Source organism: Cavia porcellus, unplaced genomic scaffold (genome assembly GCF_034190915.1).
Source record: "Cavia porcellus strain 051 isolate PalLab524CR breed Dunkin Hartley unplaced genomic scaffold, mCavPor4.1 scaffold_31, whole genome shotgun sequence".
Classification (NCBI taxonomy): domain Eukaryota; kingdom Metazoa; phylum Chordata; class Mammalia; order Rodentia; family Caviidae; genus Cavia; species Cavia porcellus.
Window position 1 is genome coordinate 21,460,211 of NW_026947514.1, and position 23,795 is coordinate 21,484,005.

Here is a 23,795-nt window from a genome sequence, read left to right on the forward strand (position 1 = left end):
GATGTAATGTTTCTATTTTAATATTTAGATCTTTGACCCATTTCGATTTTAGATCAGTGCAAGGTGAAAGATATAGGCTGCAGTGTCTTGAGACTTCTCCCTAGGAATACGCATCCCTTAGAAGGTCACTCATGATGATCTCCCTTTCCAAGTACAGGGAAAAAGGGTAGGCCCTAGTGCACAAGCAGCTCTCATGTTTCTGTTTGTAATGTAAGAATTTCATCTTAACCAAAGCAAATCACATGAACAAACTCAGCATCAATGTGGAAGGGAACTGCCCAAGAAGATGAAGGGAGATGATAGTCATTGTGATATCTCTCACATGTGGTCAGTGTATTGGTCAACTTTCCTGCTGCTGGTGCAAAATACCCAGCACCCGTGATTTAAAGAAGGAGAATTTTAGTTTGGCTCACAGTTTGAGATTTCAGTCCATGGGTGGGTGGTTCTAACATCGGAAAATCATGGGAAAAAAACATTTCTCAGTCCAAGTCTTCAGGGATTGGCAGTCAAGGTACTCCATCCATGACACATATGACTCAAACTAAGTCAGATTATCTTTGGTAATCTTGAATGGAATTTACTGAAGGGCAGGAAAATGTTGGGGGCTCAATTACTGAGATGGAGAAACCCTAATGAGCCTGCACATTAAGTAATACCATCTTGAGTTAAGTCGCCAGGTTTGCAGACTGTGACAGTTAAACAGGATCTCCAAATTGGCCTGAAAGCCCCCCACGGAACTTATTAGTAAAGCACACTTTTGGTGTTTCTGCATGGATCTTGGAGGTGTAACTTGGTGCTATGTCTGGTCCCTGGCCTTTCCCTCCCTGGCATTCTTCCCAGCTGCAACACACGCCACTGTTAAGCTCACTCTTCCATCATAACCCTTGTGTCCACTCACGAGACACCTGTGTGTAATTGCTGACCAGACTGCGTGCTATAGCAGGTCAGGAAAACCACTGAGTAAATGAATCATCTGTAAATAGCGTTTCTGTTTGCGCACAGGTTACTTAGTAAGGTCTTCTGAAAAACATGAGGGGTTCTGAAGTGTACTTAATCCTGCCAGAATAAACATGTTGAAGTGCTAGAAATTAGTTGTTTTCCTATTTTTTTATAATATTATCTTAATGTGTACATTTTACAAATTCCATTTACTATCAGTCTGTAAGAATGCCTCTTACAAATTGACTCTGATCAAACATAACGTGAAGATGCAGTCCCTGTTAGAGTATTCTGGTGCAATAGAGAAGCAAAAGTACAAATGAACAGATTTATTGAGTTGAGGACGTGGAAAGGAGCACACAACCCATGGCGGTTGGACTGTCTCCTTCAACCTGGTACAGAGAGGCAGAGGGTTATATGACCTCTGATCAGAAGTGGCACATGGGGCAGACATTGATGACGTGTGAGGAGCTGATTGGAGTCCTCTGTGCATGCAAACAGGAAGGGGAGTTGCAATTAGGGCTGAAGAAGAAGCAGGAAGTAGTAGGCGTCTCGCTTTGGCCTTCTGCCACATTAGACCATCGCCATAACTGTACAGTAATTTATTCTAGGGTAAAACTCTCTCAGTCCATTTGAGCTGCACTTTAGGGTTGCTGATCTACCCCAGCCCTTTACTAAGGCCCCGGAGCTTCAAGATTCCTCCACTCCTCAGAACCAGAAGTTCCCTGGAGCTCACCAACATCCTGGTTGTTTCTGAAGTGCATCCTTGCACAAGCAAGCAGGACCTCTGTGGCACTAGGGCAGGCCCTCCTGAGGAGATCCCTGGCCTGGTCACAGTACAGCTGGGCACTGTAGTCCTCCTGCAGCCTTTGGGGACTTGCCAGTGATCCAGCAGAGAGTACTTCTTCTGCGACTCGGTGCTGGCACTTCTTGCCATGAGACCTCTGTTCAAATCAGGCAGGATGGAACCTTCTTGCTCCTACACATACATTGTCTCTTACAGTGACTTTTGGATGCTGTTCCTTTTTCTTTTGTACTCATGAACCAAAAGATTTCTTTTTCTTTGTTGTTTTTAAGCCAAGGTCTTGCTGTATACTCAGGCTGGCCTTGAACTCCCTATGTACCCCAGGCTGACCTTGAGCTCATGGTGCAGGTATGGGTAACCACGCCTGACTTCTACTTCTTCTCATACCATAGAAGTGTTTGATGGTCCATCAAGCAGCTTCACAGTCCATTCAAAGACCCAGATACTAAAAGCTTCTCTTTGTTTACCATGCTTTTATTTGCTAATAAGTAGTGGAAAGATGGGAGATAAACAAGTACTTTGTACTATGGCAATAAAAATAAATAAAATGCAGGTTAAAGTCCCAATAGGTCTTTTCAGTAGTGCAGTGTTTTTGAGATAACTTGGTTAAAAAAATTAAAGAGGTTAAGAAATTTAAAAAGTTAAGAAATTAGTTTCCAAACCTGTCTGCTGGCTGTTCAATATTCTATATATGCTAGACTCTGTCTTTGCAGTCCACCTGTGACCTCTGATGTGAAGCAAGTTGGTGCTATTGGATCACAGCAAGGTGTTCAGGTGCTGTTGGACCTCTGCATTGGCCAGAAGTTGAAAAACAGAGAGACCTTACCTAAGACAACATGAGAAAGTGGTATCAGAAGCCGAGGTGCTTGAAGTTGAAGTTGAAGAAGCAGTTGAAGTTTAGTTGTGAGAGGAAGAAGCTAAAAACGTTCACTAGTACAACTCACAATAGCTGAACCATGGAAGCATTCTACATGTCCATCAACAAAAGAATGGATGAAGAAAATGTGGTGTATGAACACAACACAGTACTACTCAGCCATATAGAGTGAAAAATTTGAATCATTTGTAGGAAGATGGCTGAATCCTTTTTCTAATGGCTGACTGTTGAGACCATAATACTAACTAAAAGCCAAGTAAAAGCAATCAGACACAAAAGGTAATATCTAAGAGATCTAAAAATACAAATAAATAATAAGAAAAAAGAGAGATGGTAGAAATGGGGAGATAGACTATGGAAATAGGAAAAGGAGGAAGGAGGAGGGAGAAATACAAATGGTCAAACCGTGATACAAATGTGTACAAGTTCCCTGAGATGAATGTAACTACCATGTAGTGCAAATGTATACTAATAAAAATATTTTAGAAAGAAGCCAAAAGTAAAGATATAGAAATTTAGTACTGGGGAAAGCATAGAAAAGAACAATAGTCAAACAGACAAAAGTTTAGAATCAGAGAGAAAAAGATTGATTCTTGGTCACAGTGTGAGGATACACTCAAGTAACCTGCAAGAAACAGAATATTTATGAACCATTCGACAAACTTCTGAGCCAAAAAAAGGATAAAAAAAAAAAAAAAAAAAGAGGAAATGTGTTGGATCAGCTTGTCTTGATAAATGGAGAGAGAGTTGGCAAGGCAAACTGGATTAATGATCATTTAAAGAAGGTATTCCGAATAGCTGCATAGGTTCTCTGAGTAAATAAAATCTAAAATATGACATCTTGATAGAGATTCTGTTCTGCAGCGCTGAATGGTAGTTTGATACATTGGTTTTTTTACTTTGAAATATCTCTTGACGAGGTCCCTTCACCAGCGTAAAAGCAGTGTCTCTCCTGGACTCATCCTCTGGCTCTCCTTCTGTCAAAGTTAAGTCGGTCCCAACGTATGCCGTGCAAGTTAGAAGCTGTCTTCCTAGTACCTTTACATGTTGGGGAGTAACATCGCCTGAGATTTCACCAAAAACTTTTGTATAGTTAAATGATAAGCCTTGTTCAATTAATGGTTTTTTCCCCCATGAAACAAAACTCCGAAGAAGTTGTGTGCCAAGATAATTCTTGCTGGTCTCAAAGATAATGGGAAAACTATAGCTTAATGAACAGTCATTAAGGAAATAACAGCTAATGTAAACTAACGACAGGAATTGACTTCTACTCTCACTTTGGACAGGTTTCTCAAAGTTACTGATCTTCAGTGTTCTCAGCCAAGGGGTGAAGCTTTGCTAGTTCTAAAATCTTTTCAATTCTGTGCTCCTCTTTCTACTTTAGAGATTACTCCACAGATATGTCAGTGTCCAAAGTGTACCAGGAGCTTCTTATACAGTTTTAATATGCCCTTATATACAGCATGTGCTATTTCATGTCGAGTAACTGCAAAGATGTAATACTTGTTCTTGCCATTCAATAAATTTCCCTGAACATCTTCCAGTAAATACTTTGCATTTGTTAATTGCATTACCAAAATTAGATTAATAAATGGGAGAAACAAAATGGCAGTATCTGCTATGTTCAAAATATAGGGACTGCTAATCCTGCCACCACTACCATAGCTCCAATTTTCCTCCGGCTTTGGTGACTTTGATTACCCCTGGTAATCATTCATTTAATATAATCTTTTGGGAGTTGAAAGTAGACTTTGAACTGACATTAAAACAACCCACCATTTCTCTTTAGCTGGTATCAGTAGACACTAGACACCTTACTGGTACTGGAACTTTTCCGTGTGCAGTGGGATAAAGGCCTCATCTTTACACATGGCTTTGGTTTGGCAACAGCCCAGTTCCTACTAAAAGCAATTTGGAAGGAGCAAGTGGAAGAGATGGTAATTAAAATAATGCTGGGATTTGGGCTATGGTTTTATTTTAATAAGTCAATAAAATGGAATTGTGGATAATACTTAACTTCGTGTTCAAGATAGTTAACTTCTGCTGTTTTTTTTTTTTTTTTTTTTACTGGGGAGACTGCCGGCCTTTTATTCCCTATCATTGTTTCTAGAGCTGATAGCCATAACTGTTGCAGGAAAGATCTAATGGCTGCTTTCTCAACATAAAGTATAGCTAAGCTGTTTGCATCCTTTCTTTAAGATGAATTAATATTTGCTGTCAAGGTACATGTTGAACTTTATTTTGTGAGCAATATAGCATTGTCTTTATAAAGGAAGAATATAGATACTCTTTTGAGGGAGAGGGAGGTACTGGAGATTAAACCCAGGGAATGCTAAGCTACATCTCCAGTCCCATTAAAAAGTTTTTTAATTTGAAACCGAGTCTTGCTAAGTGATACAGGCTGGCCTTCAATTGGAATCCTCATGCTTCAGCCTTGTTAGTACCTGGGATTACAGACATGTACTTCTGGCACAGTTTTAATTTTTTCAGTTTACCCGTTACTGCACATGAGACATTCGTTTTTCAACATGAAAACATAATGAAGTATTACATTCCAGTGTTCACACATGTGTACTAATGAAATATGACATCCTAGTAGTTAGAAGAGCAGCCTACGTCCACTTAACTTTTATTAGTTTCCTTTCAAGTAGGACTTAATATTTTCCTAAATTCATTGATAGGAAAACTGTGACAGAGAAATTAAAAACTTAACCAGAGTTACTTAGCTAGTAAGCTGCCCTGAAACCCAGGCTGTCTGAATGCAGATTATAGGTTCTTGCTTGGTATTACTCACTCAACAGCATATCATGGTCAACTTCCATGTGAATAAACATGCTCAGAAATATTGCCTTGATGGGATTCTATTGTACAACCAGTATCCCATTGTTGAACATTTAGGTTATTTCTAATTTTTCAGTGATGCGAACATTGCCATGATAAACATCCATTGTATACATCGTTACATGCTTATCTTATTGTTTGCTTAGAAAAAAGTCCTGTAAGAACTCTTGAGTCACTTTTTAAAACTTGTGTACAGGTCTGGGGATTTAGCTCAGCAGCATAAACACTGCCTTATGCTCGTCGTGAGTTTGATCCCCAGTACAAAACTTTTTGTGTATAACTTTTCAAATTGGCCTCAGGAAAAAATTTGAACACCTCCAGTAGAATGTAAATTTCCCCACTTGTTATCAACAGTGGCTATTATTTATTCAAAATCTTTGTCCCTCTGTTATGGGGATAATGGCATTTTACTGTTTTATAAAGTTAATCTGTTTCTCTCTGTTATTAGATATTCATTAATTTTTCATTCTCCTTATCCTATTTATTTATGAGGATGTATTCATTTTATTAAGGAAGCACTCATTTATTAAAGAAATAAACTGTTGCATAAAATTCAAATATTTATGCTCAGAAAATTTATTTACAGATGAATTTTATATACACGAAAGTTTGGGGGGGGGGTTAGCTCAGCAGCACAAGTGCCTGCCAAGCAAATGTGAGGTCATGAGTTGAATCCCCAGTACCAAAAACAACAACAACAAAAATCCAAAGTAATCCTCTACTAAAAAGAGACTCAATATACAAGACCCAACCATTATAAAAACAATGGAAGAAGTCTCTGTGTCAGGTGAGAAAAGAAGCAAAATTAAGAGTTCATAATAAGGAAACCAACATCATTAAGGGATTGCGTTTGCAAGTAATATTTCACAGGTGCTAGATTCACCTCAAGAAATGCTTTCTTAGGGGACTGGGGATTTAGCTCAGCAGCATAAGCGCCTGCCTTGTAAGCGTGCAGACATGAGTTCGATCCCTGGCACCGATAAATAAAAAATAAAAAGAAATGCTTTATTTTTGGGAACCCTGGACCACTGTTGGTTTTCTTCTGTAAAAGTATGGCTTTTGTTTGTTTTGTTGGTACTGGGGATAAAACTCACAACTGGGCGTTTGCAAGGCAGGCGCTTATGCTGCTGAGCTAAGTCCCCAGCCCTATGGGGGTTCTTGTGTTAGTGGTTATTCCTTTCTTTTTTCTTTTTAGATTTTTTTCCCAGAGCTAGGGATTGAACACAGGGCCTAGCATGTCCTAGGCAAACATTCTACCACTGAGCCACATCCTCAGTCCTGTTATGTTATTGAAATATTTTTCCTTTATACATGTTTTTGTGGAAAAACAAATTTCAATTTCAAAAACTTAACCTATGTTCCACTAGTAATCAGAGGATAAGCTTTTTTTTTTTTTAAATGTCAGGTTTCTTTTCTTTTCTTTTCTTTTCTTTTTTTTTTATCGGTACCAGGGATTGAACTCACGACTACCTGCTTGCAAGGCGCTTATGCCGCTGAGCTAAATCCCCAGCCTCCAGATGATAGGCTTTGTAGTTATGGAACATGAAACTGCCAGTAGACAGAATTTTGAAACAATCTTTTGATGTTTTTTAATGGCTGACCAAGAGAAAATAGAATTTCTGTGAATTAATGAATTTTTCCTTCAAAATTTAAAGATATTTTTAACGGCAATTCCGCATCTTATGTGCTAAAGCATTAAACAGCAAGAAATGATACAAATAATTTCTCTCAAAATGATCATCTGATTCTTTGTTTTTTTTTTTTGTCTTTTTCCTTTTTATCGGTACCGGGGATCGAACTCACGACTGCCTGCTTGCAGGGCAGGCGCTTATGCCGCTGAGCTAAATCTCCAGCCCCGATCATCTGATTCTTAAAAATGTAAAGATATTTCACCTAAATTGTATTATGAGTTTAATGTTACAAAACTGTCAAGAGTTTGGTGTGATTTTTAAATAAACAAGAAAAAAGTGCTCTTCAGTAGAGACAAAAGCCTTTTTCTGCATTGTTTTATTTTTGGTTTAGAAGATGAGACAAAATGCTAATTTGAAGACAAGATTCCCAACAGAAGGGAATCCCTTGGCAGAAGGCTACTCTCCCAAGGAAGAGTTCAGCTTGCTTTTACACCAGGGTTTGGTAAGCTCCAAGGTTGGAAGGAAGGCTTTGTAGCAGGGGGCCAGCAGGGCACTGTTTGGGTAGAAACATTGCCCTACCAAAGGCCTTAGAGCTACCCCAGCAGGAGCCGGTGAATTCTGAGACGCATCCCTTTTCCAGGTCTCCAGAGAGGATGAATTGTGATTCCAAGGAGATAATTATGTTTTGCTCAGGGTCACAATGTCCCCTTAGGTTCCATTACTAATAGAAACATATGAAGTATAAATACTGTGAACCTGATTTGTTGTCTGATCCTTTCCCCTTCATGTCCCAGAATAGAAATCATACATGTACAAAAGTGAATTTGAAAGCGACTCTTACCTTTAATTTGTAAGTGCCTCGAAGTCCTTTGGTTAGTGCTGCGCGTGTAGAAAGTACTTTTGCTCTTCGTGTGTTTAGGTAAATGTGGATACATGTGTAGATATAGTCATGCATTTAGCCTACCTGCTCAAAACGATGCTCTTAAAGGAATTGCTGTTTGAATCAAGGTGATGGAAGGACAGATGACAAGCCAATCACCCATCCATGCATGATTACATGTGTAACTATGGGTGATATCACTGAGGCAAATACACATTTTTTTCAGTATCCATTTGCGTTTGATTCCGAATACCTGGCAGTAGAAACAGTGGGTAAGATGGTGGTAGAGAACCCCATCCGTATTTCCCCCAGGGACATGGAAATAGGCGAGCTCCTCCAAAGCAAAGTTTCTTTTCTCGATCAACAACCTTTACTCAGTGTCTACTGTATACCTGGGTCAAACCTTCATCAGAATCCTTGCTCCTTGCTAACAGCCGCATTTTCCCCACCCTTCCCAAACCAGTGCAGATACCCAGGGTCCTTACACTACTGAAAAAGTTGGGATTGTTCCCTCACAAAGACTTAAAGGTAGCATTGCCTTTCTTGAAGACACTGGCACAGTAGAGTTTTATTGGTAATAACTTTTTTTTGTATACTAAAATAAACCCCAAGGTGGGAATTTTAGAGAAAAAAAGAAGAGCTTATAGATAGAACATTTTCTCGTGGTAGCGCAAACACAAACATTTTAATGGCTGGGTGTTATTCCATCGTGTGCCTCAAGTTCTTAACATCATCTAACTGTTGGATGTTTGAAAACGCTCACTTAATTTTTCCCTATTATACATAATGCTAGAATGAGCATCTTTATTTTTTCAAACTCTGCTAACAATTTAATTTATTTCTTTTGGGCTGAATGGTTGAATCATTGTTTATGAACATCTGTTAAGACCAATAATCTAAATTACGAGAGCTGTTTTCAGAGCATTTGTAACAGTGTCTTCCCCGGAGGGTCTGTTTAGTGTTCCAGTCGTGTTCCATGGAGCTCTTACCTTTATTGAATATGGAAAACTTTTCAAATCTTCACTGATCTTATTTGGTCTAATTTTTATTTTTCATATTACTACTAAGATTGCATATATTTCACATTTTATTAGACTTTTTTTAGTTTCTCTTTCATAAATTATTTGTTTATGGACTTTGCCCATATTTCTGTTGGAAATTTTGTGTATTTATGATTCACTTGCATGAACTTACACACATATTAAGGGTGTTAGCATTTTGTCTTTATATTTATGGATCATATTTGGGCTAGAATATTTAGGCATATATTATTTGTATAGTATACTTTCATTCTCACTGACAGAATAACTTGTTTAAAGTTTATATTACTTTAGGAGGTAGTTTTCAATGTTTAAAACTCAAGAATACATACTTTAGGAATAAATACAGGAAATCTCTTTTGTATTATTGTTGTATTCAGTGTGATGGTCCTTTTCATGTCTTACTACAAAATTACGAGCTCTGTACATAGACCAAGTTCTTGCGACAGATAATGAGTTACTTTGGAATTACCGAATTCTAGATAAATTTTTCTACTATTCCTCGTTACCCTACTTCAGCTTCCCCCAACTCTGAACGGCAGGCCCTGATGTGTTCTCCTTTTCCTTGCAGACAATTCTTCCTCACTCCAGGAAGATGAAGAGGTAGAGATGGAAGCCATCAGCTGGCACACCAGCAGTCCACCCATGAATGGGCACCCTGCCCCTCCAGGGACAGCCGCTCGTTTCCCCAGCTGGGTCACTTTTGATGACAATGAAGTCAGCTGTCCTTTGCCACCAGTCACCTCTCCTCTGAAGCCGAAAATGCTCCCGATGGCACCTGTGACACCAGTTGTACCTTCTAACTCCACTGGGTCATTCAAGAGGGATCGTCCCAAGAGCTCTTTGATGAGCTTCTCCAAAGTTCAGAAGCTAGACATTTCCGCCTTAAACCATCCACCCCCCACAACTGAAGCACCACCTTGGAGGGCCACCAATCCTTTCCTGAATGAGACACTCCAGGATGTGCAACCCTCCCCTATCAACCCTTTCAGTGCTTTCTTCGAGGAACAGGAAAGGCGCTCCCAGAAAAGTTCCATTTCCAGTACCACAGGCAAAAGCCAAAGAGATTCCCTCATTGTTATCTACCAGGATGCCATCAGTTTTGATGATTCAAGCAAAACCAAGTCCCACTCTGATGCTGTCGAAAAACTCAAACAACTCCAGATCGATGAACCTGATCACGTCAGCAGTGCAGTACTACCTGATGATGACCCGATAGCCTGGATTGAACTAGATGCTCACCTACCTAGCTCAGCACTGACTCAGCCCAGAGATGGCTGGCCAATGATGCTCAGGATCCCGGAGAAGAAAAACATCATGTCCTCCAGGCACTGGGGACCAATCTACATCAAACTGACGGACAGTGGTTACCTGCAGCTCTATTATGAGCAGGGACTAGAAAAACCATTCCGTGAGTTCAAGCTGGAGATCTGCCATGAGGTTTCCGAACCCCGGCTTCAAAACTATGATGAGAATGGTAGGATCCACAGCTTGCGGATAGATCGCGTCATCTACAAAGAGAAGAAGAAATATCAGCCTAAACCTGCTGTAGCCCACACAGCAGAGAGGGAACAAGTGATTAAGCTGGGCACCACCAATTACGACGACTTCCTGAGCTTCATTCGTGCAGTTCAGGACCGGCTCATGGATCTGCCAGTATTGTCAATGGACTTGAGCACAGTTGGCTTGAACTATCTTGAAGAGGAGATTACAGTGGATGTCCGAGATGAATTCTCTGGCATTGTACGCAAAGGAGACAACCAGATTCTCCAGCACCGAGTCTTGACTCGGATCCACATTCTGAGCTTTCTTTCTGGGCTTGCAGAGTGCCGACTGGGACTCAATGACATTCTCATCAAAGGAAATGAAATCGTGTCTCGGCAAGACATCATGCCCACCACTACCACCAAATGGATTAAACTCCACGAGTGTCGTTTTCATGGGTGCGTGGATGAGGATGTGTTCAACAGTTCTCGGGTTATTCTTTTCAACCCTTTGGATGCTTGCCGGTTTGAGCTAATGCGGTTCAGGACAGTGTTTGCTGAGAAGACCTTGCCTTTCACACTCAGGACAGCAGCAAGCATCAATGGGGCAGAAGTGGAGGTGCAGAGCTGGTTGAGGATGTCTACCGGCTTCTCCTCCAACCGTGACCCTCTCACTCAGGTTCCCTGTGAGAACGTAATGGTGTGTTACCCAGTGCCCAGCGAGTGGGTGAAAAACTTCCGCAGGGAAAGTGTCCTAGGGGAAAAGTCTTTGAAAGCCAAAGTGAACCGAGGGGCAAGTTTTGGCTCAACGAGTATCTCTGGCTCTGAGCCCGTCATGAGAGTAACTCTGGGAACGGCCAAGTATGAGCATGCCTTCAATGCCATTGTGTGGAGGATAAACCGGCTGCCTGACAAAAACTCAGGTAGGTAGAGGTTTCTGTCCCCAAACAGCGATGGGGTTGCTAAAGAGCCCGGGTCACTGTTCCGCATCTGTCCCTGTGAGAGCTTGTTTCTCTTGTTGATGGGAATGGCGGCAGAGAGGCAGGGGGACCAGAACAGTAGAAATATTTACACAGAGTACATGACAACGATAGCGACCCACTTCCCTTCCCCTTTTTACACCCTTATTATCATGCATCTCCCGCAGAACAATGTATCATTCTGCTCAGTTGAGCTGCTAAGCAGCTTTCTAGGGCAGCTTCTGATTTCCTGTTCCTTGGGGATTCATTAAAGTACTAGCTGTGGTGCTGGAAGCAACTCATTTCCAGGTCCTGGAAGGCTTCTGGGTTCTGCAAAAGCACTTTTCTGAAAGGCAGGTTCATGGCCGATGGCATACACACAACCTTTGAGAACTGCGATTTCTGACCCAGCCTGTGTTTGTTGTAACATCTCAACTCAGGGTTTGACTTTGGGATGCAGGGCTGGGAAAGGGGCTGGAGATCCTGCAGAATATGAAGGTCCGAAAGCACAAGAAGTAAAAGAAGGAATGTTTGATTTAAATGAACAAACAGAATAGCTTCCCAGCTCTGGCCAGCCTGCTCGCAGCCACAGGGGATGCTGTTGTGCTTGAGTGAGCTGGGAAGGCAATTACCTTCTTTGTGGGTCTGCTGAGATTTAGCGAAAGGAATAAAATGAAGCAGCAATCAAAGCAACTCTAACAGCTTTATTTCTTAGAGTACATCAAGTGACCCCAGCGGCAGGCAACAAGCCTGTGCTTCCATGTGCCCTTAAGCCATTTCTCTTGTGTATAATAAATTTTGCCCATCTGTTAATGAAAGTGGACTCGCTAGCAAAGGAAAAAGAATAAGGTTTGGGAAGATCCTGATTGAAATGTGCAGCCGTGCTTTTTCCCATTGTCACTACTACATCCTAAGCATGTATTCATAGCAGACCTCTCCTGCTCTGCATGTGGAGTGATATGTCACCATGTCCTAAATGTAATACGATGTGATAGCAAGGCCAGTAGGATCCGCTCGGCTCCCTGAGCTGTCCCAGAGTGGTCCACACGAGGCCTTCTGTGTCAGACACTGGGTGCAGCAGTGAAAAGACAGTTGAACTTCTGCGTTGGAGGCTGGGTTTGCTACCTTCTGTTTCTAAGCAGACAGAATTTTAAAGCAGTCTGTTCTCTGTGTTTGCCTGCTCATTTCCCCTGAAGTCAGTACTGGACAGCATTCTCCTGGAGGAGGCGCTGTGGCTTCTGACTCAGCCATGGGACCCACCTGACTTGACAGAGACTGAGAAACCCTCAGAAAGAGAAAGTCATGGAATAGGGGGTTTTCCAGCTCTTTTCTGTAGCTGAGAATGAAGCCCCAGGTGGTGAAGTCATCTAGAGTCTCCTGAAGTCATCAGAAGTCTTTTCTCAGTACTACGTTCCTCTTCATAGATGAAGTCAAGTAGATACACACTTGAAATAATTTCCACTGTAAGAACAGAACTTTGCCGTTTTCCCCAGTGTGTATAAACATATCTTGAAATATTTAATAGTACTGTATATGACAGGGCTTTTGGTTATCAAGCAACAAAGACGAAGCTTAAGTAAGAAAAAAAGGGTTGAATGAGTATCAGTCGCTCAGAGAACCAAAGGAAAGGTTGAAACAACAGACCTCAGGAAGATAACTAGAACAGCCTGGTAACAGAAGGTAATGCAAGTCTCCTCCCAGCGCCACCACAGAGACAAATTATCACTGTCATTTTATGCACTTGTGCTGCTTGGCTGGAGTCATGGGGAGTCTGGAGTAGTCTGACCACTGTGAGCTCCAAAATGACATGCAGAATCCAGGGAGATTATTTCCTAAAGGGAGAGAAAGAAAAAAAAATTGCTACCAGCAAAATGGGAAATGGACACGGGACCTGAAAAAGTAATACATTCAGGAAACATTTTCCTCAGTGCTTTTCTAGTGGAAAGTTTTTCTTAATTTTAGAAGGTGTCTGGCTGCTTCTACAGGTTGCACCTCAAGAAATGAAACATTCTGTCCTGCCTAGGTAGCTTTGTTAATGGAATTCCGGTTCTCATTAGACCAAGGGGAGAGACAGCAATTTCAGTATTAGCTTTTATGGGGAGAAAATCTGAATTTTAATATTAGTTTTCTCAGTTTCACCAAGGAGGGTGATATAATTTGTGGATTTATTTGGCTCACTACCATAACTTGAACTATTCCATATCTCCAAACTATACTAATCTGTCCACCAGCCATATGCATCTAACCGATGGGGTTTTAAGAGTTTGCTGTGAATGTGCTTTGCTGGAATGAGAGGAGAAAGTCACTTCAGCAAATAATGATTTCTCAATACTCCAACAATGTGCAAACGAAGATAATTAGGTAAAAACAATTGCCCAAGGTGCTACTGAATTAAGAGAGTCTGCAATATATATTACAGCAATCTAATCCCATAGCAACATATTGAGAAGAATTTAGGGCATAATTTGGAGTCAGAGTCAGAGATAAGTTGTACCCTGTAATGGTAATGTGACCTCAAGCAATTTACTTAGCCCTCTCAGAGAAACCTAATTTTCCTCATCTATTAAATTGGGCTATTAATACCTAGATTATTCAGAGTGAAATTAGATAATGCTTTTAGGTGCTCAGCACCATATCTGGCCTGTAATGAATACTAATGAATGATACTGTATAATTATATCTGTGACACACAATTAAAAAGATGGATTCATTTTTATGTTGTGTACATTTTGCTATTATATCTTAAATTCCTTTCCTAAAATAATACCAATTTTTCAATTAATTTCCTGAAGTCTTACTCTTTACAAAAAAGTGTTGAATTATATTACATTTGTGAAGCAAGAAAACAAATACTTCACTCTAATGTTTTCCTTGGAGGGTGGGTGTGTCTCTCCTTACTCTCTGAGACTGAAAAGCCCTGCCCAGTCCAGTCAAGAAAACTGGAATTGTTTACTTGGGGAAACTAGGGTTACTAAAGGACCGTTCAGTTACAGAATTATGCCAGAGCAGTTTCATGTTGTTTATCCACAGTTACAAGGGGGCATCCGCAGCTTCACCTGGCTGCCGCCATCCTACCCGCCTGGTCTTGAGGTTTGGGGACCGTGAGGTTATAACTTAGGCAAAGTCCAGCCAGATTGCTGAGTTCACTTCTTAGCTCTGCACTTTCTAGCTGCAGCTTTGCCTACAAAAGCCTCCATTTCCTCATCTGTAAAGGGAGGGTAATGAAGATTCTGTTAGAAAATCTGTGTAAAGCATTTAGCATAGTGCCACAGGCCCATGGCCCTCAACAAATGTTTCTTGCTGTGTCTGATTAACGACAGCGATGCTTCAGTCTTCATATTCACAGAGATAAGCTCTCTTTCTTTGACAAAGAAATCTAGTAACAATTTTCAAACAGAAACCCAAAATTTGCTACCCAAGTACAACAGAATTACCCATAGACTTGCAGAATTAAGGCCAGGAACGGTGCCAGGCTTTGTGCACCCCACCCTCCCATCACCCCACCCTCTGTCCACTTTACAGATGAGGGCTGAGGTGTGGAGAGAGCAGGAGGTGAGGTCAGGTGTTCTGACTGTGGAGCTGGGATTCCGGTGCATCGCCCGCTTCCCAGGACTGTATGTGTGTGCTGCCTACAGTGTGTTTGTCATGAACATTTATCATTCATTCATGGAAACATGCCAGAAGCACTTCTGAAACTAGGAAACGCTATTTTAAAAATTTAATTCATCTGTCAAAGGGAAGCAATGATTTTGCTCCAGGTGGCTCTCACTGATGTGTTATTGGGTGCCAAGTGCTTTCATTTTGTTCTATAGATTGGAATCTATAGGCCCTCTTTCTTAGTAGTTGTCCTGTCCCCATATCACTCTGACTAGAGAACGACCCATTTCTTAGGCTGTGGGCTTATTGCTAGTAAATCAGGCTGTGGTAGTCAATGATACCATATCAAAGGATTTAAGAAACACAGAGCTGACGAAAATCCTCTTCTCGGCACTGGAATTTCTGAAGATTGGCAGGTGGCAAGTGTGTAGGTCTCCTTTGTAACTGAGGTACCTTTTTTATTTCTTGACTTCATCCCCACAGAAACTGATCTCTGGATTCCTTCTCTCTTTCTCAGCTTCTGGCCACCCACACTGTTTCTTTTGCCACCTTGAACTTGGCTCTGACCGGGAAGTGCCTTCCAACTTTGCCAACCATGTGAATGTCGAGTTCAGCATGCCCACGACTTCTGCATCCAAAGCCGCCGTAAGATCCATCTCCGTGGAAGACAAGACTGACGTGAGGAAGTGGGTCAATTATTCCGCACATTACAGCTACAAGGTACCCTTGGGAGGCATCTGGCTGGTATTTCCAAGTCCATTTGTTCACCCACAACTCTCCCTTGCTTATTCCTTTTAGCATTGCTTAACATAGGTACAGCATATTCTCTTATTCTTCTGGAGGAAGTTCACATAGCTAATAGATGAGTTTGCTCTAGTTTTCTGAGTAATCTTTCTTGTGGACAAAAGAAAGGTTGGAAGAAAATAAAAGGGCTGGATACACATAGGAGTATGATATCTCTTGTCATTCTGGACACAACAAAAAGAGCAATGGGGTAAATCTGGATTTTTACTTATTTGTAGTTTATGTTGGTCTTAGATTCAATCACAGTATCCCCCCCAAAAAAGGACTAAAGAAAGATTTTGAAAAATGATTTAAAAATTTTTTATTTACAATGATACCCTTGCATTTATATGATGGTTTATTGTTTAGTTGTGTGAGAGCCAAAACACTTGACTACCAAAAAGAACAAATGCTCCATCTTGTGGCCAGGAAAAAAATATCACTTCTTTCACACAGGACCTTGTTTTGTCTTCCATTGCTACCTCTAAATTGAGCAATATAAATACCTAGATGCTGAGAGGAGCAACCATGATGATAAACGTCTTGTACGCAAAGGATTTCTTTACTGATTTATCAAAGGCTTGACTTGAGGTGTGTTACTTTGCAGGTAGGATTGATTTATGAATTGCTCTCTAAACAGTGACTGTTTTAGAGAAAGATAGTAGAACTATAAACTTGCAAATACCAGTCTGGAAGCTTCTAAAATAGATACAGGTATTTGGATGGGTTTAAATAAACAGTTACAAAAGCACTTACTCATTTGGTAAGCCGCTGTGAATTGCCTTCTATATTTCTACGTTATTGGATAAAATGGTAAAGATTTTGCCCCATCCTATGGAGCCTGGAATAGTGGCTCCAGACCAGCATACAGGTACAGTAGAATAGTGTAATAGGTCATACACAGAGAGACTTTGGAACAACTGTGCAAGGCAAGGAATAAGAGTTTTCCAGATGGACCATGAGGAAGAGGGAATTCCCAGACAGTGAAGAGCAGGTACAAAGTCATGATACACTCACAGCCACTACTCTCATGTGGCTGAAGCCCAGAATTTTAGTGAAATTGCAGAAACTCCGAAAAAAGCCTCCTGAGGCTCTCTTTTGGTCTGTCTGCTGCTTTTTTCTTTCTTCTGATATTTTTTCCCCACTTCTATTTTGGCAGGTGGAAATTGAGCAGAAAAAGAGTTTGAAACCAGACTTCGAAGGAGATGAAACAGAAAATCCTAAGGAGTGTGGGGTACAATGACAAACCCTATACCTGCTAGGGTGTCTTCCTGACTTGCTGAAGTTTAAGTCAATACCTGCTGTGGCCTCTCCATGCTGGGAACAATCTGTCAGAGACCTGCCTGTTTGCAGTTACCTGTCTTTGAAAGGGAACTCGTGAGGAGGTTGCTAAATAGAGGCTTTTTGATCATGACTGAGCCTGAAGCATGTGGTTCATCTGATTTTTGGCGTTTTCTGTATAATTAAGCCTTCTTGTCTCACTTCTGCTTCTATCAGAGTACTAGTATGTGGTTTGTTATGACTGTAAACAAGTCTAGAAAAGTACCTCCAACATCATTGTGGGCATGATTTCTTAATGATATTTATCTGTCACCCATGAGTTTCTGGAAGATGTGGTTTTGCAAAGTTACTTAAGAGTCCATTTCTGTCACTTCCTCTAGAAAAGACTCAGAAAAGAGTCAAGGCAAATTTTTTCTTTGGGTCTACTAGACCTTTTTTAGATGTCTCTATTCTTTAATGCTATGCAACAGAACTTCTCCAGATGTTTCTCTCCTGGATATAGATTATTTAGACCGAAACATTTTTGTTTTCCCTTCTCTTAGGTTTCAGTCACAGGCTTGGTTATCCTGAATCTCACTAGACAATGAGAAAGGGCCCCACTGGGTTTTTAAAATTCTGTGATCAGACCTACATTCTACAGATGGATTGGATTCACATCCTGTTGAGAGGAAAGCAAAATTTGGCTTATTTTTCTTAGTTTTGAGGAAAAGGGACATTAACTGTAAGATTATGTTCAGTTCAAGAGACATCTTCAGTCTCATTGAATTCCCAAATTCATACCGAAAAATATAGGCCACCTTCTGATTCTTGAAACAAATACCTCAGGCATTTGTCAAGGGCATTTGGGAGTTCTTTTTGTACCTCGTAGCTCAAACCGTTACATGTCTCTGTACTGCAAATATTTTAGGAAATTTAAGGTGGAAAGGATATTTTAAAAGCTGTTTTAAGCTTTGGATACGTTCTCTTAAGTGCAGAGCTTGATAATCATAGTATTGTAATAAATCAAAAAGGCAAACTAGGATAATCATAGGGAAAATATTTCCCTATATTGTGAACATTAAATTCTGATTCTAGGATTAGGGACATTCAGTCCTCTTTCTCTTCACTTTATATGTACCTTGGTGTTTTACCATGAACATAATGAGGTGAGAGAAAGTATATTTTACCTGATTTGTAGATGATGCAGATGTAGACACTACATCAGATTTTTCATTGACAGATTCAAGGTTAATTTATTCAATGAACAGTCATTGAATTATAACTGTTACTGACACTAGGTTATAGAAATCATTACAGTTTTTGAAGTCTCTAAGCATAAGACTGACACTAAATGGAGGAACTGGAGAGGCATTAATGAGAAACCCTAAATTCTGAATTTTTAAAAAGCACCGCTCCAAGTACAGATTCTGTGTGTGTGTGTGTGAGTTGATGAGAAGGATTTTGGGACAAACTGGTTTTAAAGCCACTCATAGAATGTTTTCTTAGGGAAATGGGAGTTCAGTTTTGAACTGGAAGTATATTATGGCTGTCAAAGGTCATGTATTCAACCTGTGTTAACACAAGTTTAGAGATCTCTATATGATGTATTGGTCAGTACATATCTAGATGAATTCAATTACAGATACAATATTCTAAAAGAAACCTTAATAAGTTTCTTGAGTTTCTAGGCAGGTAAAAAGGGTCATGAAGAGTCTTACTATATAAGGAACAGGAATAGCAACCTTAAAGAATAACATATTACTGGAAAGGGGGTACAGAGCAGGATGGAGTGATATAATAACTGTCTCAAAATTTCTGTCAAACTATAAAAAAGGAAGAGGAAGTAGATTTAGGAATTCCAAAGAGGAATAGACTCAAGCAGTAAAATTTCCTGTCTTTGTAAATGCCCAAAAGTTAAAATAACTCTCTATCCCACATGCTGTGAGAGGGACTGTCACATTGGATTTTGGCTAGCTGATGACCGAGTTGTTTTTTTGTTTTTTGTTTTTAATGGCATCAACAAGAATAAGACACTCTAGCACCAGCAGTGTTTCTTCTTCATGTTTTCATGCTGCTTGAAATACAATGAAGTCCTTTAAAGATTTGCCAAGGGATTCCAAAGCATGTCCTTTCCCGTGTTGTACTAGAGACGCTGAAGACTTCTCATAGGATGTCCAGATGGGTCAGGGAATCGGCAGTATGAATGAAGGCCATCCCAATGCCTTCCTCACCCAAGTTAGCTCAGTGGCTAGACCCTGCCTCAACTGCTAGCATCGCATGAGTGTTACTTGTTGGTTCTTCTTTTCCCCCCTTAATTCTCGTTGCCTTCTTGTTTTCGCCTGAACTGATTTTTCTATTTGTTTGTTTGTTAACCAAGAAGTAAACAAAATCCCTTTTGTATTATCTGCATTTGGCAAGCAAATTAGTACTAAATTTTAAGAATGTACTACCTTGATAACATCAAGTTTGTTTTGGTTATACTTTTTTTAGGGAACTAATTATGAGGAACATAGGGGTTAGGAAATCTGATACAATATATTTTTAGTGATTTATTAATAACCTACATAAAAATCACAGGACAAATAGCCTTTTTTGATGTGCAGAATCTGCAACTGCCATCCAGGATGTGGGTTTTTACTTTTTGTGGTTACAAAAAGTTCTACTCTGTGATATCAATAATGTGAAAATCTTAAAAGTGAATTCATCTTACCATACATAATAGTACTAGTCGAATACAAGTCAAATGTCATATGATAGTAAGAGCTATACTGTACTTTTAAGTCTAGGACTTGCTCTTCAACTTTACAGTAAAAAAGGAGAATAATTAAATTCATTATGATACGTCAAAGAAGAGAAGTGAGGCGTTTTGTGGGGGAACATTAAACCTCCTCTGCCTGCTCTTATCAAAAGTTAGCACTTTGTTCATATTAAATATTATCTGGAGAGTTTTATTGTGTTTTTTTATTCTCTGCTTTCTATCTTTTTGCATTATTATGGGGCTTATGATCCATGAGAATATTTTTCTACTTCAAATATTTCTTATTTGAAATGAGACTAATTTCTATTCAAACCCAGTGGTTGGATGACTGTATTTCCCTAGAAACCCATGCTCTACAAAATGAGATGCATAAAGACAAGGAATGTATCTTACTCTTGTGTTTCCAATACTCTGCCCAAAGCCTGGAATATAATAGAAGTCAGCCACTGTCGATCATTCCTGGCAGGGCAAACATATTCATGAAATAAAGGAAAATTATTTGGTAGTCAGTATATATGTTTATTGAAAGAATACTGACCCTGAGATTCTGAGACTACTGGACTGTTACATATCAACAAATATTAAAGCAAGCAATTAGCTCTTATTTCCAGGAGGATTTAAATAATTTTGTTTTTTTTTTAATTCCCTCTTCCAATGTCAACACTTAAGCACTTCATGCGGTGCTGAACTTGAACTACAGTGTACCTTATTCATTCTGGGAAACATTTTTTGTGTCCACAGGTAAATTAGCACAGATGCTGCCTATAATCAGCATTGATTCAGTTTTGTTGCTGAGAGTCAAACCGTATCTATGAGCCTGAACCTTGCACATGAGAATGGTTAGTGGGAGAATTGCGTGTGGAATGGAATTTGATAGAATGCTCCCCAGGGTTGGTGGACCAATTCTTTGTCTTTCCCAGTGTTAACCACAGTAGCTAATGTTACTGTACATTTCTTTTTTCACCACATAAATGGAGGTCTAAGGTTAGGAAGGCTGAATCGTGTCAGATTTCACAGCTGACTTAGGTTTTATAAATCAACAGTGAAAAAACAGAACGAGCTGAAAAATTTTCCCTTAAAAGCCTTGCAAATTGTTAAATTTGTGTGAGTAGGAAGCAATGCCATCCAACCTACTTTTACAAATTCTCCCAGTTGGAATGGTAATTTTAACTCTTCTAAGAATTACTATGTTAATCCCAGCATATTTACAGTTTTGCTAAAGAATGCAATCTAACAGGAAATTCAAACAAAACTAACAAAAAATTTTAAAACATCTAGTAAACAAATCTGTAAGACATCATTTCAACTTCTCTCTCTTTTTTTTTTTTTTTTCTTTTCTTTTTTAATTTTTTGTGACACTGGAAAGTGAATCCAGGGCCTTCTGCATGCTAGGTGAACGTTCTATCAATGATCTACTGGATATAATATAAAAAACAGACTAAAAAATAGAAATTGAAGGGCTATGGATATAGCTCAGCAGCACGGTTCCTGCTTGGCAAGCATGAGCCCATGAGTCCAGTTCCTGGTACCCAACCCCAACTTGTAATATTGCAGCATTCTCACCAAGTTCTCTGCATGTTACCAAAGTCCAAGTGCCAATTCTCTACCAATCATCATTTCTTTATTGTACTCTTTGTATGTGAGACAGGCTTTGTCATTCGTATTTGCATTTTTAAGGAATTAAAGTGAAGAAAATATGTAAGACAGCCCTAAATATAGAGAACAAATGTGTATATCAGTATTTCTCATATTAACTAAAGCAAGGATGTGATTTTTTACTTTTTGTCTATTGTGCCTGAGTAAATCTGCTTCAGAAAATCTAGTCCTTTGTTTTGAGAATTGAGAAAGAAAAATGTGTTGCTCAGCTTGTACTTCCAAGCTTGCCTGTAAGGCAAAAGCTTTCCATATTAATGTATTTGGCAGTGCCTGGCAAAAGGCAAGTAATAACTGGATATAATATAAAAAACAGACTAAAAAATAGAAATTGAAGGGCTATGGATATAGCTCAGCAGCACAGTGCCTGCCTGGCAAGCATGAGGTCATGAGTCCAATTCCTGGTACCCAACCCCCCAAAATAAAAATACAGCATTGGCCACCAATCTTCAAAATATTTTTTAAGTGTAAGCCGTTTCTTAAAGCTAAAAGTAAGAAACTATTGGCAAAAAAAATTGCAGAGCAGGGGTAAACAACAGAGTTATTCAGCTTAACAAATGTTTGTGATGTCTACCAAGGTGCTGTGTTAGCCGGCTTCCTAAAAGGATCAAAGGCTAAGCTCAAGGACACTGAGGATTGTTTATGTAAAGTCCCAGTTCAACTTAAGTTTCCAGCGAAAGAGATACTGTTTCCTCGGGTTCTTTCCAACTACAGTTTCATGGGTTATTTTACAAAATACACTTTGATGCCACTTTCAGTGATAGTCCGTGTCGGTATGACTTCATATGTTACTAGGAACCAAGAAATTTAAATTTTGAAGATTGGGAAACCCAGCTGGTTCACCTGTCCCTTTACATGTCAACTGCCCAGGAGATAGAAACAAAGAAAACCCTGTGATCCTTTATTTTGCACTTGCCTTCAAAACACCAGTTAAAAAGGTAGATCAAAAGGGGTGGTGCAGATTGGTTGGAATGCTTCTCTGGATGTTCCATGGCATCACTCAGCAAAACAATGGTGTGGGTAAAGAACAGACAGACTTCCAAGGTGGATGTGAGGATTTAGGTACAGTGGGAAGCAGCAGTAGGTCTAACCCTCCAAGGTGCTGAGGATGTTAGCATGGTCCCTGACCTACAGATACATCCTTTTACACAAATGACTAAAGGAGGGAAAACTACTTAGTAAACATCCTGGGACTATTTATAACAAAAACAAATGAGACAAAGGCACAGTCCCCCAACCCTGACCTCCTTGATGTCCCTTAGCAACACAAAAATATAAATTAAAAAATTTAAAAGCATATATGTACAAGCTACAAAACAGCTTCTCTTAGGTGACACGTATAATTATGATTTTGATTTCTTGTACTTAGATGTAATGGATGGATTCCACCAGGATGGAACACTAATTCTAGCACCTTCCATTTCACTCCCAAGTTCTGCCTTGGATCACACTCTCAGCTCTAGTTGTGGACACCAGGTAGCCACACAGTAACTGAAATCCGGCACCGTGTCATTTGTGGCTATGTGCTGTAGAATGGGCAACCCTGGCAGTATCTTATGGGGGTGACTCAGCTCTCAACAGTGTGTTGGGTGTGAGGGTGTTAAAGTCGTGAGTGAGGGAAGGGACTGATAAGAACTCTCCTGATCCTCAGGCAGCATTCATTTAACCTTTTTGTCCACTTGCCAATGGAATCTGGAGAAAACATTGCCATATTCAAGAGATGAATCAGAATCAGTACTCCTCACCCTGCATTTTTGTAATGGCCATAGTGAATTTCCGTGTGTGAGATCAGGTGAACCCAAGAGCCAGTGAACGATTCAGCTGCTGCAAGGCTTGTGTTTTCCTTCCTTCATCGCTCATCTTCATTTTATGTCATTTCTTGCACTATTGTTAATTTTATGTAAAACAAGTTTACTTACGTTTTAGAAAGTTACAATGTGCCTACGTAATAAAGTCTACACACTGGCTATCTCTATAGAGGTGAGGTTTTGTTTCAGTTGTTCTACTGATTATAATCTGTAATGCCTTTTTTTGAACTATGAAAATGAGCTGTTAATAAAATTTTCAAATAAACTCACTATGTAATGTTTAATGAAGACGGGTATAATGGAGAGTAAATGTTTATTAACCGGGTGTGTCACCCAGTTAATATGGCTAGAGATCATAAACTGACAAGGGACAAGTTTAATTATTCTAGTTAAACTGATCATATATAATTCCTGCTTTGTGCCAATACAGTATGAAAATGGTAAAATCCTTAAGATTTTCTCAGAGAGAAGTACATACGC

At 39.8% G+C, this 23,795-nt stretch overlaps 1 protein-coding gene across 6 annotated transcripts in view; it reads left to right on the top strand.

Moving 5' to 3' along the window:
* The window catches only part of Ston2 (stonin 2), a 143,510-nt gene extending 119,930 nt beyond the window's left edge, over positions 1-23,580 (top strand). For all 6 annotated transcript variants that reach the window (XM_003472461.5, XM_013155285.3, XM_063241163.1 and 3 more), the window contains 3 exons: positions 9,585-11,420; positions 15,571-15,773; positions 16,996-23,580. In XM_003472461.5, coding sequence (XP_003472509.1) covers positions 9,585-11,420; positions 15,571-15,773; positions 16,996-17,079 — 2,123 coding nt within the window. In that variant the 3' untranslated portion in view covers positions 17,080-23,580. The remainder of the gene's footprint in view (positions 1-9,584; positions 11,421-15,570; positions 15,774-16,995) is intronic.
* Positions 23,581-23,795: the final 215 nt, after the last annotated feature.